Source organism: Amblyomma americanum, chromosome 1, assembly GCF_052857255.1.
Source record: "Amblyomma americanum isolate KBUSLIRL-KWMA chromosome 1, ASM5285725v1, whole genome shotgun sequence".
Lineage (NCBI taxonomy): Eukaryota > Metazoa > Arthropoda > Arachnida > Ixodida > Ixodidae > Amblyomma > Amblyomma americanum.
Window position 1 is genome coordinate 390,680,198 of NC_135497.1, and position 16,707 is coordinate 390,696,904.

Here is a 16,707-nt window from a genome sequence, read left to right on the forward strand (position 1 = left end):
ATCATTGTTCTTGCCATGGGCTTAGTGATTCTGAGTTGTTCTGCAAAAATCATTATGTGCCGATTCTAGTCATTACCAAGCTCGAAATCTTGATTTCAGGTGTTCAATTTTTCATGAGGAACACAGTTCTTTTGACACTTAAATGTCTAGCCTCTACTTTTCATATTTCCTGTCCCCTCCTCTAACAGTTACATTGCTTACATCTTATTCCAGATTGTTCCACACAGCACCCAGTGTTCCACACTATGCTAGTAAGTAAAATGTTTTCAAATCCTGCACGCAGCCATTTTCTGTGGGAGATTTTTTTGGTGGATGTTGTGGAGCTGTTTTTCTGTTTTAGTGTAATGCACACACCTACCACATTATTAATTTCCTCCGATTACCACTTGTTTTACAGAAAACAAGGCCATTGGTGTGATGAAAGCTGGCCACTGCTTCACAATTGAGCCCATGATCTCAGAAGGTATGGACAATTTCTGGCAGTGCAGGGTGTTGCCCAGGATTCCTAAGAGTATGAATTTTTAGTCTTGAACCCAAGCGTGCTCCAGCTAATTTGACAGCTGCGATGAACTTTGCATCGAAATAGACTGGCTCGCATGGATTGTGGTGGAATATGGGTCATTCTACGCTCTGTGATCGAGCACTTTTTCAGACGTCACAGATTTAGCTGAAAAGTTCTTACATGTTGGCAGCAGTGTGAAATGATGTGCTCTGGCTTGTTCTGCCCATCAAAATTTGTTAAATTTGTTGGCAAGGTTTTTATTTATGCAAACCAGCACAGAGGTGTCATGTGCCATAATTTCCTAAAATTGTTTCCTAATGCTAGTCTATGGTTGCTGTGACTCTTCAACTAAATGGTGTGTTTGGCGCATCATAGCCTAAGTTGCTTTTGCGCCATTAAAATCAATATAACTAACTAATCTTCAACTAAATTATATTTCAAATATGTTACCATGTGATAGACGGTTCTCACTCAAGAACTTTTAGATCGTCCTTTTTTTTTCTTTTTTCTGAGGCAACGCATTACAAGATTCTAGGCCTGCAAAGTATACTTACTGCCTGATAATCGCTGGAGAGAAATGTGTCTTGTACTTTCTTTTGCATAAAAAGAAAAAAAAGAGAGAGTGGACAGCTAAAAAAAGGAAGGAAAAGTGGAAATAGCATGATTTTCAGGTCCTGGCTTTTATACGGTAGAACCTCAGTGATATGATCAAGGCATGTTGGTGCAAATTTTGGTACGAAGCGAATTCATATTTTCTGCCAGATGTGCATCAATGCACAAAAATTGCGTTGTTTTGAGCACTCACCTGCGCCCCTGCAGATAATAAGGTAATATGAAAGGGGAGCCGTAACCACACCCGTGAACAGCACTGTCTTTGCATCGCCAATCATGCGGTATGCATGCATGAGCACAGAGGAGGAGCGCATGGACCACACACTACTGATGCCACAATCGCAAGGTGCACATTGCATACTCGTGAGCACTGAGCATTAGCACGCGACTTGTAAATCGCCAATGCTGCAATCGTCTCGTGCGTAAATCGCCAATGCTGCAATCGTCTCGTGCACAGCATGCACCGAGCAGTGATTCACAGCCATTAAAATATTCAGTCAGCCCTGAATTGACCTGCACAAATACATTTCTCTTGCTTGAGCATTTCGATTTTGTTTGTTTTTTGGTGATATGGATTTTGGGTGACAAATATTTTTTGCGATCCCATGAGATTTGTATGGACAAGATGCTACTGTACTGTATGGGCCTTACTTTTCAAGTCATACTCATGAGTTTTTATGGGCAGTTTCTGTTGGCATTAATAAAGTTGAAGGCTTTCAAGGTTAGTCATGCTCAAATCCAAACAAGTAGTGCCGGTGTTATATGGCAAATTGCCATCAAAATGTGCTATGGTCTCTCCAAGCGTTTCGATGTTTTGCACACATGCAGACTACATCGCTTGGTGCCAGCTGTCCCGACTACGAACTGTATGTGAGCAATCAAACTAGAAGTCTAATCTGAAAAGTTAAAGAAACTTGATGTTTACTTTTAAAGGGCAACTGCGCAAGTTTTAGAAATCGACGAGCTTAAAAGTGTCGAATGTGTGAAACTTGCAGGTAAAGCATGCAAAGTCCTTTTGGGCTAGCATTTGAAATGGTGACGTAATCGCCAATTAAAATCGTGACGGCCTTCAAGCTTTTGCAGTGCACAACGCCAAGTGGGAGACGCATGATGTCGTCTTCGAAGGTACCGGTACATTTCCAATGCATAAACGCCGGCTTTGAAGTAAAAAAAAACACACAAAAAAAACAACGCTGCTGAAGGCAAAGGCCTCCGAGCGTTCTTTGGCAGCTTCCAACGAGGCACGGCAGGCTGTGGCTGACGGCAGCAGTAATTTAAAATCATACCTTCCGTGACGTCACACTGAACTTCCCCACGCTCCTCCGGTGCTCTGAGGAGAAGCACGAAATTCAATCGTCGATTTTGTCATTGTTTTATATAGTAGTGCAAAAACAGTTGGCATGCTTTTTCTACAACCTATATATATTTGAATCCTTCAATATCGCGAAATTCTCAAAAAGTCGTACAGTTGCCCCTTAAAAGTAGATCTATTGCTTCTGACTATTATTTTGACAGCGAAATTCTCAAAAAGTGGTACAGTTGCCCTTAAAAGTAGATCTATTGCTTCTGACTCTATAATTTTGACATAGCATAGCAGCACTCCTGCACCTCTTAGCAATCAGCTGTTAGGCCTTTCTTTATGACCATCACCGTTGATATCCTGTTTGCTGTGGTGTTATTTTTTATTTCCACAAAGCAGAGTAAATTTCTTAGTTCAGTAATTACCCAGTGATTATATTGCTCTAATTTTATTTCTGGGGGCATAGCTTTGACCCACGTGCAAGATTGACTAACTCATTGGCTGAGTGGCTATAAAGCCATCAGTTTATTAGCTCTGAGTTTATAAGCCATTAGTTTGAGCGGCGTTGAAATGCCCATTTGAAAATTTTTGTAGTTTCTGCACCTTGAGGAATAAAAAACTCGAATGTTGACATGAATACAGGGTTTTTAGTTTTTTTTTTTTTTTGTATTGAAACAGCCTTTTCGTTTTGTTTTGTTTTTAATTGAAACAGCTGAACTGAGGTACCATATAGAATTGAGTAGGTACACAAAAATTAGCGATACTCATCAGAAGCTAGGCTTCAGAACATAGTTTGCTGTCAATATATCAAGTGCCTACCCTCACTATCCTTCACTGCTCAAAAGCTACTGTATATGCTCGCATAATCAACCCACTTTTTTTTCCAGAAAAGTTGACATCAGTTTCGGGGGAGGGTTCATTACATGGGAAAAAATGTATAAACAGATATTTTTGGAAGTGTCGAAAATTAATTTTTCTCCTTCTGTCCTTTTGTCATCAACAAATGCACGTGTTGAGATGCGTTAGTTCTGCTGGTGTTTAGCATTGTTCACTTTGACGCGGTCCGGCAGTTTTGTGGCAGCCAGTTCCAGCCAATCGCAGCGAGAGAACGTGAACATGCTGAACACTAGCCCTGAAGGTCAGGCGTTCGTTTTTTACGCGAGATTAAAAAAGCACACAGGACTATGGCGAGTGTGCAATGCGAATGTTTAAGCCTTAGCAGCACACAATGTCTCGCCACTCTGCCAAGTTCGCCAGGCGCGAATAAAGTATGCTTAAATATGAATATTTTTGGGTAATTTTTTGCACATCACTTCTGCTTTGTCTACTGATCGTCATTTATTCAAAAGAAGATTTTTCCTATCAGCAGATTTAATTGGTGCCTGAAGGGGATATACTCGCATAATGAACCCGCCCCTCCACTTTTGTCATCCAGAATTTACTTTTTTTTTTTGCCTTTAACTTTTTGTATCGGGTTCCACAGTTTTTATGCTGTCCACAGCGCAGACCTTGGCAGCGCATCAAGATGCTGCCGCGCCAAGACGTTGTGTGCTCTAAGCCAAGGCTTAAACATTTGCACTACACACTCATAGCCATCCTGTGTGTTTCTTTTACCCTCACGTAAAAAAACGAGCACCTGACCTTCAGGGCCGGTGTTCAGCCTGTTTGTGTTACCTCGCCGCGATTGGCCAGCGCCACTGGCTACCACAAAATTGTCGCATCGCGTCAAAGTGAACGATAATAAACACCAGTGGCACGAACGCATCTCGTGCGTGTGTTGATAACGGAAGGACAGATGGAGGTATGATATGAAATTTCGACCCTTCCAAAAAAATCTGTTGAAACTTTTTTTTCCCGCGTAATGAACCCTCCCCCCAAACTGATGTCAACTTTTCTAGAAAAAAGTGGGTTCATTACGGGAGTATATACGGTATACTGCTGTAGCTATAATAAATAAGAATACGTGTATGTACACACACAAGTGAAAGGTTCTTGTAAGGGAGCATCCGAGGTGTCATACAGCTAGCACTGCTTGCCAGTAGCCATCATGAATTAAAAATTAATAATTTGCTTTTGTTATTATGACTTAATAAATAGGGATAATTATGAATCACTGCTGTGGTGCTATCAACTCAAAATGGCATGCTGTTGCCGGCATATTTTACTCTCTGCGAAAAACACCACCGACTTCTCAAAACCTGCTACACTTTCAAAGGCCACTTTCCTCACTGCAAGTTGCAAAACCAGTCAACGAAATTCACCTCCTCTGTTTTTTGTCTTGGCACTGGGTGTAGGTGATCTGATCTCTAAAAATTTATAGGTTTCTAAAAATCCTAGGTTGCCTCTGCTTGAAATAAGTTGAAAATATCTCCACTTATTGCCATTTTATAATGTCCTGAGTCTTAGAACAGGCACCAGTAAGGAAGACTACTTTAAATGTCCAATTTTTGTATCCACACGTACCAACCATTCTTTACAAGTGCAGGACAATCGATTTTTTTTGTTGTTGTTGCTTCTTCCCACCCCCTACAATAATGCCTGAAAGGGCACTGTAGGTATCTGAATGAGTACAGTTGAGCCCACTTATAACAGCTGCAGATTTAACAAACTTTTGCTTATTGCAAACAGGTGCGGTGCTACTGTCAAAATGTGCATTAGTGCAATGGCAGTTCCTCTCCGATACAACAAACAACTGTTGGCCACACCGTTCAGTTAAAGTGAACGAGGAGGTGCCGTAAGCTGCTCGCCCCCGACGATGAAAAACACATGCTTCCAGCTTAGCGCAGAGGCCAAAGAGCGTCCCTCAGCACCCACTACATTGCCCGGAAAAAACATGTCAACCCCAAAAAAGTAAGAAACGGCAGCATTGAAACTGTTGGTAACCACGAGGCAAATGTGCACCGGCTGGGCAGAGCACTGCAAATGGAAGCAGAAGCAGAGTTGGCGTGACAGTGGCACCGCCGAAAGCAAAGCAATACCGTGCATGGTTGTAGATCAACTAATGGTGGCAATTTGAAAAGTTTGAATGCCTTGCTGGCCACACTAGTCACATAGTATGCATCGAATGCCCAGTTGGCTTTCCCTTTTGTACTGCTACCACGTGCAGTCAGAGCCACATAGCAGACAATGCAGCTGATGCATTCTTTGCGCTACTTTCGTTGTTGCATGTGCCCAGTAGCAATGGATGACACTATCGAAGACACACATGATCAGATTAGATTTACGGCAACGTGTCATAGTTGGTCAAATGTGGCCTAGTTTGACTACAGCCAACAACATCGTAGAGCCGTGCTCTGACAAAGCCGTTGTATGCAAAGTACGAGCACTCCCCTACCGCTAGGAATCTGATTAATGTGGCCAACCTGCCACCAGCGACGGTGCGCACTCTTCAACCACAATTAGTTTCATTCTGTCCCTAAAGCAGATTGTTGACACCAAGGACCCTGGCGAGGAGAACATGACAGCCCTGAAGAGCCTGGAATGCACAATCATAAGGTCTGCTGTGAAGAAATAGACATGCATGACGCAGTTTTTAAGGAAGATACACCACTTTTGGCAGACTTAGTATTTTTGGCTGTAATACGGGGAATCCACTTATTGCGAACATTAGATACAATGAACACAATCCCCGTGTCCGTCAGCCTCGTTATAAGTGGACTTGGTGTCGGCTGCATCATCTAGTGGCCACAGGTAACACATAGCTGCTGCTCTCTGTTTAGTGGGGATCAAAATGATTTCGCCACTCATATTGCTAGTGGTATGTGATGTGTGTTGGTGGTGTTAGGTCTTCAAGCTCTGATTAGTGTGAGTACTTGCGGCCAGCTGAGCCCACTACTTGCACATACTGACTTGTCTGTGGCTCCATGTTGGCGCACAGGAACGTGGCACGACGAAGTATGGCCTGACAACTGGACAGCAGTGACAGCCGATGGCAAGCGTTCGGCCCAGTTCGAGCAGACACTGCTTGTGACAGACACTGGCTGCGAGATTCTGACTCGTCGACGCAGTCATGATGGCCAGCCCTGGTTTATGGACAAGTGACCCCTTTCCCACAAGGGGAACATCCTAGGTGTGTGCATGCGTGCGTGTGTGTGTGTGCATGCATGCATTTATGCTCAACAGTGGTGATGTCTCTAACACATTTGTTGACTGATAAGCAAATGAAATTAAGTGTTAGGTCGCTTACACAGGGTTTTAAAGGCCTGTGTAAGTTTTCGACGGGCAGTACTGCCAACCTCTGTTGCCAGATTTTTTCCAGGTATTTTTAAAATACTCTCAATAATCTCTGAAGTTTATTGGAGAAGAGTTTTGGAGCAATTTATTCTGGTAACCACGTGAAGCTTTTTCTTCAGTGTGTCCTCTGCAGTGTTGTGGTAAACTGTTTTCCAGGGATATTTGTAGTATTTCAGACATTTACTTTTAAATAGGAGCCAAATATGAGGAATTTTCAAGAAAAAACTTTATTGCATATGGCACCTTTATACCACTGTCATATGGCATTCATCAAGAGCCTTTCAGCAGAGGTGCCTCATTTTACAGAAGAATGAAATGTGAAAGGAGCTGCAGTATTACTGCATTGTGCAGCTCAAAGGTAGAATAGCCATTGAACTTTCAGTGTTGCTCACTTTTCAAAGGTGGCAAGAGCTCAGCCAAAATGTCGAAAGTGAAATTCTCACATTTGAAGCGAAGTGTTATTACATTTATTTGGTGAGCCTGAAAATTATTTGCTCTTGCTTCCTCTCTAAGAATAGTGCTAATAGCGTCTTTTGCCTCAGCTGCTACATACAAGTACAGTACAACCTTGTTGATATGTTCCCGGTTCATACGATTTCTCGGGTCATACGCTCAAATTCACGGACATTAAAAATGCCTCGTAGAGTTGCATTATATTTATTCTGGTTAATATGTTCCCAGGTAACACAGTTTCCCAGCTACTAGGTTTAAAATTTCGACAAACTGTGGTCTTTTATCATGTTCATATATTATGTTTATTTACTAACTGCACATGTGCAAACATACAAGTGGGCCGAACATGAGAACACGCCACATGAACTAGTTCGCAGCGGCAGGCACTCGCCGTGGTAACTTCTCTGCAGTGCCTAGCTGCAAAGCAGGGAAGCACCACCATCACCAAAAATAAATACAAACTGCACGCTAGCATTCGAAAGAGCAGTTTTTGCGGGGTCGTGACATGAATAGAAGCAATACTAAGGTTTCTTCGCGCTACATATAGGCAAGGGGGCGAAGCATCTATGAACTACAGCGATGCGCTTTAGATACGAGCTGTGGCCGCGCGTCTGGGGAATGCAGCATAAAAAGCAAAAACACTGAGACAGTCAGCTGCCGCGGTGGCTTCCCTGCTGTACTTAGGTGCCAAGGGGAGAAGCATTTGAAATTGACGAGGAATAGGTTTTGGTTATTTTCGATGTTGCTGTCAACAGACCAGGTGCATTGCGAAGTTCCTTCCGTGCCAGCGTAAACGCGGACTGAATTCTGCGAGCACTAGAAAAGGATTTGTCCCGATCTAATCGACATTTTTATGATGTGAAATTGTCAGTGCCTTTGTACTGCATTCAACAGTTACGGTTTTCAAAATTTAACGAACTGGATCATATGTTTCCCTAGATTATACATTTTTTCCCGCAATTTAAAAAAAAAATATTATCATTGAGGTTTTACTGTAAAAGAATAGCTTTGTCTAAGACTTCAAAATGCAGTAGACTCCATTTAAGGGGGGACACTGGTCTTAAAGCTATTTTCATTATTTATATGCCAATAATAATGAAATTTAACTATATTGCCCAGTTTTTTGTGCTGATTTCAAATATGCCTTTCTTTTTTTTCTAAGCTAGTTATTACCCAAGTTACATCACATTAATTAGTCATTAATTAGAACCTCACTACAATGAAAATGGCTCGGCAAAAATTAATTTTTTAAACATGGCTACATAGCCTAATGAATAGAGAATGCAATGTTCAAGGCAGTTTTTCCATTTTATCCATGTGTGTAATTTAATGAAACTTTGAACATCAACGTTCAAAATGTGCTTGTCAAGCATTCAAATGTTTGCAAAATCATTAATTTTTGAAGCGTGATAGGGGAATTCTGTCTTAAACATTGCAACCCCTGCACCTTAAGCTTCCTTTAGCAAAAAAAATTACATCTCTATCTGCTCTAGATGCAGAGATATCATTGTCCCAAAACAGCCGGGTGGCAAGAATTTGCAAATTGAGAAAAATGAGAAAAACCCAAATGGGCCACAATTTATTGAATATTCATGATGATATCTGCATATTTATATTTCCTGGGGGCTAATAAGCACCAGGCATGTAGTCTGACAGCTGCTTGTGGGTAGAGTGCCGCTTTTGCAGTGCCCGTTGCACACTTGCAGAAGAGGCCCGTTTGCGCATAGACTCGGTTGTTCGTCGCCTATCCTTCTCAGCCATCCTCTTCCTGTTACTTAGGCCAAGGTTAATGTCCAGCTCGCTGAGTATTTGGGAAGACGCTTGAAGACTGCCTGCATTGAAACGGACAACAGCCTCTGCAACAGCGGCTTGAACCGCAAATAATGATGCATGGCGCTCCTTTGGTGCCAGTGACCATATTAGCGAGTGCAAACTCTCGTTGCTGTTTTGAGTTTTTCCTCGCTGGCAACGCTCCAGCAGCTTTCGGTCTGCCAAGCGCTGATATATTGGCAATAGTGCCTTGCACACATGCAATGGCAAGCTATATCTGTGCTTCGGAGTGGGCTCTCCCTTTGCTGCGGCAGCATTTTGGCGGCACCATGAGCTTGGGCCCATTGGGCACAGGCTGTGATTTGACACATTATCATTTGATGTAACGTGGTGATACGTGGCCATCACTGCCTGCTGCATTGCTTCGACATCTCCGGTGTGAGACTTCAGAGCCCAGCTGTAGTATGCAGTCAACTTGTTCACAAGGTCGCCCGTGAGCTTGCCTTTGCCACTGAGGCTCTCTGTTCCCTCGCCTTTGTGCTTAGCAATCACATTGCGCAGGGCCGTGCCCATGCGCTTTTGCACATGGTTTGTGCAGTCCTCTTTCTGCACTTTTATAAAACCATACACATCAGCCTCCTGCAGTGCCAGAAATGTGCGGCTATCTCCATCACACAAAACTGTCGTGTATCGAAGGCCATGTTTCTCTAATGACCTTTGAAACATGACAAGTGCAGCCTGCACTTCCATCTCGCCAGATTTTTTTTCCGTGTTTTTCTGACACCTGTGGCTGCTCTTCCATGCCTCATACGATGGGTCACTTTCCGTAGGCCCGCGCTTGCACCCCGCACATAAGTTGCTGAACACAACGTAGTCTAGTACAAGTCCAGTGAACAGCTCAATCACTGCGGCCACACCGATGTGCGATGAATGACCCCGGGTCATCCACGAACCGTCGAACGAGACAGCGATATTTCCAGGGTTGTCCAAGTGCAACTCTGTGTAGAGCTCGCGAACGGAACGGGCGCTGTCCATCATCACTTTTTCGGCTGCGCGTGTTGTCGCGGGCGTCGGCTTGTTTTTCATGTAACCTTGCCAGGTTTTACTGTGAAGCCCTCTATGGGAGATATTCATTACTGCAAAGACATCGTTCAGTGCGGTTTGCCGATTTCCCGTACTTTGCATTGCCCGTGCAGCAAGAATATTAACAGTAAATGGACTTATTTTTTGGCTCCCTTGAGCGCGCGGCGAACTCCACGCAGATGAAATCTCGCCGCAGTTCACGCACAAGAGAGCGAGCCTCACGGCTAAACCGTATTCACGATCACCTTTAGAAACGTCCACGTTTCCTCCACACACCTTGCACTTGACGGCACTCAGCAGTTCGGTGAAAGATTCCAGATTCACAACAGTGAACGCAGTATCGTGTACACTGCCGTTGGCGTCTCGAAGCGGGCAATCGTCGCAGTTGCCGATGAAATCCTGTTTCCTCTGCGTTGCTGAAGTCGAATCGAGAGCTTGTAGCTTTTCTTTAGCTTTCGCTTCGATTTCGAGCAATTCCGAACGCTGTAGCATCCTGGTGTCGCAGCGTATGCGGCCGCTGTGCGTAGCTGTCGCCGAGCTCGTTAGGCTTACTTCGACGTCCGCTGACGCCGCTTCACCGGCCGCTGGCTCTTGCGCATTATCGGTGCTTTCCGATGATGCAGGACGTGAAGGAAGGTTGTTGACTCGCTTATTTCTTTTCCTCTGACCGAACTTGTGCCGCGAGTGGAATTTAATCGGCGACATCGTTGTGCGTCGGTCTCGCTTCTTTCAACAAAATGGCGCCGGGGACGCGTCTGCCAGCGACCAGCAGCAAGCCTAGCAGACGAAGCATGCGAGAATCCGCCAATGGGAGGGCTCGTTTCAGTCACGTGCTCATATCAGCGAATCGGACCTCGCGCTTTTTTTGTTGTTTGTGCTTCTTTTTCTCCGCGGCCATTCAGGGCATGCAAGCACAAGCGGCGGGAAATTGAAGCGTAGAGAGTCTTCTTTCAAACGAGACCAAGATGGCTGCGATCGGCGCGCTGAGACGAGCGTTCCGCGGAGTAGAAAATGCACCGTTTTTATCGTCTGCTCATGCGCAAAATCGGGTGACGCGGTTATTTACATTTCGTAATACGGCAAAAATATTGATTTCTGGGAGATAAAAATTTGTGAAACTGGAGATTAATAGTTGTAGATTCCGAAAATGCCATTTTCGAAAATTCGACTTTTTGGTCATTTTTTGGTCCCAAAGACCCGTGTCCCCCCTTAAGACAAGCTTGAAGGGACCATGAAAATGGGTTTGTCTTATCAGAAGCGCTCCAAAAAAGATATATGAGCCTGCTAGGTGGGGCGAAATATATTTTTCATGAGACAATGAATACTATGGCCTTGCAGTGAGAGGATCAGCACAAATAGAACATTTATTTTAGTGTGCGTAAAGTGAGCTGAAGAACGAGGTCATGAAACATCACAGGGTATGCTACTTGAAAACGATTTGTCTAGCTTTTTTTTTTCTGCAACATATTTGCGCCCTTTTTCTGATTTTTGCTTTCCCTCGGTCTCCAAGCACTTCAAAGGGGTCCAAGTTGGGTAGTCCTGCGTCTCTTTATCTCGTTCTTTCCGCAGCATAGCTGTTACAAACTCTACGAGAAGGTGCACCACGCATCTTCTCCTTCGCAGCAGACAATGCGCACACGGCACCGATATCTGGTCATTTGTGTGCAGCGATGACGTGTGTTGCGATGCCACATCAGTTTAACATTCGGCTCCTAACTTTTTAAGCCTTAAGTCGGTGAGCGGGTGCACTCGGCAACACGCATTGCCGGCATCTGGCCATATCAGATTTCTTCGCCACGCTTAGGAGAGAAAGTTCCCATGCCGCGAACAAAGCTTGCACCCGAGAAAGCGCACCCCATAAGACAGCTTCCCCGCATGCTTGCTCAAGCTACATGGAAACTACCTTCTGGAGGTGCTCTTACGTGAAAGTGTTTAATTTTTTTTTTCCTTGACAGTGCCACGTAGACACTGTTTGAGTAATGTTGCACAAGTTTCCCCGTCCCTGCAGAAGAAGGGCACGTGAAAGAGTTCATCTTGAACGGATTTTTTTTACATTGAGTTCTGTGGGAAATCAACTACCTGTTCTCAAATTGTTCATCTGATCCGAGAATTGCATGAATTGATTAGAAGAGAACTCTCTGTAGCACATGATATGTTGAAAGCTGCAATCAACAGCTGTCATTGACTGAGTACAGATATGTACTAGCAGGTCGTGGGATCTGAACAGTCGTAGAAGGAGCAATCACTTATGTGGTCGACTACTAGGGGCTTCAAACTTCACCACATACAGTAATCGCTCGTTATAACGAAGTCAGCGGGACAGCGAAAAAATTCGTTATAAGCGGTAATTCGATATAAACGACCACCCGAGAAAATCTAAAGCAGTCGAGCGTTAATTGCGCCACAACGGCGAGGAAGTCAAAAATACAATGTATTCAGCGAAGCAAAACTTTATTCAGGTCCAAAAAAAGGCAGTGAGCTTTGGCTGTTTCAAGTTCTTACCGCGTGCGTGCAACCCCTGTTCTAATCTGACCAAGCATTGCATGAGGCCGCGGTCGCCATGCCCATGCATTCGACCTTCGGGGTATTTCGAATCTTGAAGCAGTCGTGGCTTGAGTCTTAGGTTGTGTTTGTTGTGCTCAAAAAAACGATTAGCCGCTCATTGTAGGTATGCAACGCTATCGTGAAAACTGAACGGTTTCGCAATAGGGGCTTCGCATGATTACTGGGCAGTTTTTTTTCCCGGTGTGTACAGCTGTGAAGTTTGCAATTGAGTTTTTCGGCGCACCGTTGTCGACGACACTGTGCTAATTCTACGGTTCGAGTGTCAGTGTTCGTGCAGCGTCGCGTCCGCACCGTTGACAAATTTCTAGGAACAAAATTCAATGACCCTACCTTACATTTAGACTAGTCTAGTCAGATGGCGCGAATAAAGCATGACTGGCTCGAGAAAATCGCCGGGGAAACACCGTGGCTGCGTTGACCCGCCATGTTGACAGCCTGACTCGCTGTTGGCGACGCTCGGATTTTTCGTGTTTTCGGCAAGTTATCGATCTATTTGCACCGTCAAAAGTGCAACGAAGCTAGGGACGGTGTTTTATTGCGATGCAGGTGGATTATGACGAGCGGCAAGCAGATTTCTAGACCGGCTTCCCCAAAGTCGTCTTCCCGATTTGTTAAGGCGCGAATATAGTCCAGCGTAACGCAAGCGAGCGCGCGCACAGTGCGTTGCGTTGGTGAAACAGCTCCGTCTATAGTTCGACACGCTGCAGCAGCCAATGTAACCAGCGGTTGCCAGCGTGCCCCGGTGGGCCCGGCGCAGATCTGGCTCCTGCTCCAATTGCGCGCCGGCGCCACCGACCACGTCGACCCACAATGCATCGCGCAGAGAAAAATGTCGGATGCCAGTGCGAGCGGTGTGAGTGGCGCGAGCTGCCCAAATACTGAAATTGTGCCGGATATCATTGTGGAGCGGTTTATCGAAGCCATCAAACAACACCCTTGTGTATACAACACCAAACGGCTGGATTTCAGAGACCACCAGGGCAAAGAGAACGCTTGCCAACAGAAGGTGAAGCTCCGGTCTCTCCACGGGTGAGTTGTTCCCGTGGAGAGAGCGATATTTTGCACATGCATCGAGCGCCTGCACTTTCGCCGCAAGCGGTGGACTAGTAACACGAGAGCAAGTTTCTGTCGCACGGATAACACCCTAGCCATGTTTCATATAGTGCCGCAATGCTGTGGATGGAACGAAATGGATGAAGCGACGCAGAAAAAGGCGCGAACGGAATTCAAGCTGCCCGCGTGTCGACGATCGGCGCGCAAGGCGGTGGTCGTTCTGCGCATGCTCCGAAGCGGCGCACGACGTCTGGGCTCATCGAAGTATAGAGAGGGTGGCGCTTTGGCCGGCGCAGCGAAACCGGCGTAGCGCGACCGACTGCGAGCGACGCGCGCCCACGTGCCGAACACGTCGGACTATAAATGTGCCTTTAACGTAGCTCCTCGCGTCAAACACAGCGAAGGGCGTGCGACCAGGCAGCACCTCGACAACACCGTTGTTCACACTTGCAAGCACGACCTGCAGGTCGCCTTCTCGTTTGAAGCAAAAACTCTCGGGAATAACATTTTCGCGCGCTTTCGAGAGTTTCGTCTGCTTTGGCCGATGTGAAATGGCTAGGCTTAGCGACAACTACGACAGCCAGGGAGCAGCTAAGTTCGTTGCCGAAAGCTCGCCTCGCTCGCTACTCGCGAACATGAATGGGATCATAATCGGAGGGACACTTCTTTTGTGCTTTCTGGCACGTTTCAGCGCCAGAAATGTTGTTTTGAGTGGTAAAATTTTGCTCACCGAGCGCACCCCATGGAATGCTACGTCGCAAGTCTGCCCACGGTTTTTTGGCCACTTTTCGGCATCCAAGAGACCGCGGTTTTCTGGCACCGCAAAGCGTCACGAAAATTTTATTTTCGTTTGGATTCTATCACGGGGGACACCAGCGACGCGATTGCGACTGGTTCGGGCGCGCTTCCGTTCGCATCCGCTGTAAACAGCTGGGGGCACTCGGCACTCGCTTACTCATTACTAGGCAGGGCGTCGGTCGTAGGTTTCGTACTTTTGTGGCCTGTGTGCCTGCCTGGGACTAATTCGTCGGCTGTATTAATTTGACACTGCATGCGCAAAATTGTCGCCGCTGCGGCGGCAATGTCTCCGCTCGCCACTTTGCTCTAAGTGGGTCAAGCTCTTCGTGCGCTTCGAGTAATGCGACCTAAAATGCATGCGTTTGGGTCGGATAAAACGATGTTTCTAGTAAAGCGATGTCAATATAACGAGGGATTACTGTATCTAAAAGATAACGGTGACAACAATGATGCACTTTGAACTCTCGAGATTTCGGCTGATTTGCAATTCACTGCCCATCACTCTGCACAGAAGCAGAACTTGATTACAATGTGCTTTTATTTCTCGTGTTTTTTTTTCACAATTCATTATTACGGACGACTCGCTTTGCTGACTGTTTTGCTCGAGAATCAAAGTGTCCATATCAGTAAGGCACAACTCTATTCGTTCTGTGTGAGTATTCACACAAGTAGCAAGTAGTAAACCCTCATTGATACGTTCCTGGTTCATATGATTTCCTGGTTCGTACTCTCAAAATCGCGGACATCAAAAATGTCCCATAGAGTTATGCTATACAGTCGAGCCCGCTCTGTTCTCGTTATAACGAAGGGCAAAGGTCTTTCCATTGTCTCTCCAATTAACCCTGTCCTTTGCCAGCTGCATCCACCCTTGCCTGCGAACTTTTTAATCTCATCCGCCCACCTAACCTTCTGCCGCCCCCTGCTACACTTGCCTTCTCTTGGAATCCACTCCATTACCCACTACAGTCGCCGACCAATTTTTCGTACTCGAAGGGACCCAATAAAGGGTCCGAATAATTGAACAGTTCAAAAAATCCATGAAGTACAAAAAATCACTTTATTGAGATGAAATCGGCTTAAAAATGTCACTGATTTTACCTTGCAAAAAATTTCTCTTGCTGGCCACGATTTGCGCCTGTATCTGCGCAAAAGTTGTGCTTTCACTGTACACACCAGACGGCAGGGTCACCACATTTAGTTGGAATGCTTCCCACGCTTGTTTGAAGGACCCGGCGGGGCCATGTTGTCTACAACTCGAGTGTGCACCACACCGCTCATCAAACACACATGCAAAGATAAGGCACTTTTCGTTCAAAGCGGCGGAACCGCCGGACGCATCACAAAACGGCGGGTGGATGTAACTTCGTGAAGACTGAATGCCACTCAGTCGGCGCGGTCAGAGAAACCCAAGTGACGAAACAGCAAATGGCAAACGTATGAGACCCGCCGCAGTGGCTCAGTGGTTAGGGCGCTCAGCTACTGATCCGGTATACCCGGGTTAGAACCCGAACGCGGTGGCCACGTTTCGATGGAGGCAAAACGCAAAGGCGCCCCTGTGCTGTGCGATGTCAGTGCACGTTAAAGATCCCCGGATGGTCGAAATTATTCTGGAGCCCTCCGTTACGGCACCTCTTCCTTCTTTTCTTCTCTCAGTCCCTCCTTTATCCCTTCCTGCCGAGATGTGAGATAGCTCCTCACAATTTCCTTCCGCCAACAACCAATTTTCAGCGTATGGGGCAAGCGATAACTGCCCGCGACAATGTCGGCGACGGCGTCAAAAGCAAGTTGACGGTACTGACAATCCGGCTGCCACCTTGAAGTGTCAGAGATCGCAGGGACCTCTACTGGCAACATTTAGGTACCGAAAGTATGTCAAGCCAATCCAACTGCAGCATAAATCCACCTCAATCCAAGTTGGTGCCTTTTGCGCCGGCGAAAAGCTGATAAGATGGACGATTTTGGCCCGCAGGCGACTGAAATAAATTTGAAAAATCGAACTTTCGGACTTTTGAAACCCGAAATATCCGTCGCGAATATGTATGTGCTTCTATGGGGTGACTGACGGTGCCTCTTCGAGGTCCGAAATATCCTACAAGTCCGAATTATTGGAGTCCGAATTACCCGTCGGCTATTGTACCACTACTTGAAATTCATGAAATACGTACAGTCGAACCCGGATATATCGAATTCGACGGGAATCGGAAAATAGTTCGATATAGCGAAAATTCGATATACAGATATAGGCCAAAAAAGCACTCGCGATCATAAAAAATTGTGGCTTACCAATTGGAACAGCCGCGAATCACATAGCATGTGCACACAATATGAAAGCGCTTTA

At 45.7% G+C, this 16,707-nt stretch overlaps 1 protein-coding gene across 1 annotated transcript in view; it reads left to right on the forward strand.

Annotated features, from left to right (window-relative positions):
- The window catches only part of LOC144115707 (methionine aminopeptidase 1), a 48,622-nt gene that overhangs the window by 22,734 nt on the left and 9,181 nt on the right, over positions 1-16,707 (forward strand). Inside the window, exons 11-13 of the mRNA XM_077650178.1 lie at positions 214-251; positions 398-463; positions 6,292-6,483. Of these exons, the coding sequence (XP_077506304.1) occupies positions 214-251; positions 398-463; positions 6,292-6,455 (268 nt within the window). The 3' untranslated portion in view covers positions 6,456-6,483. The remainder of the gene's footprint in view (positions 1-213; positions 252-397; positions 464-6,291; positions 6,484-16,707) is intronic.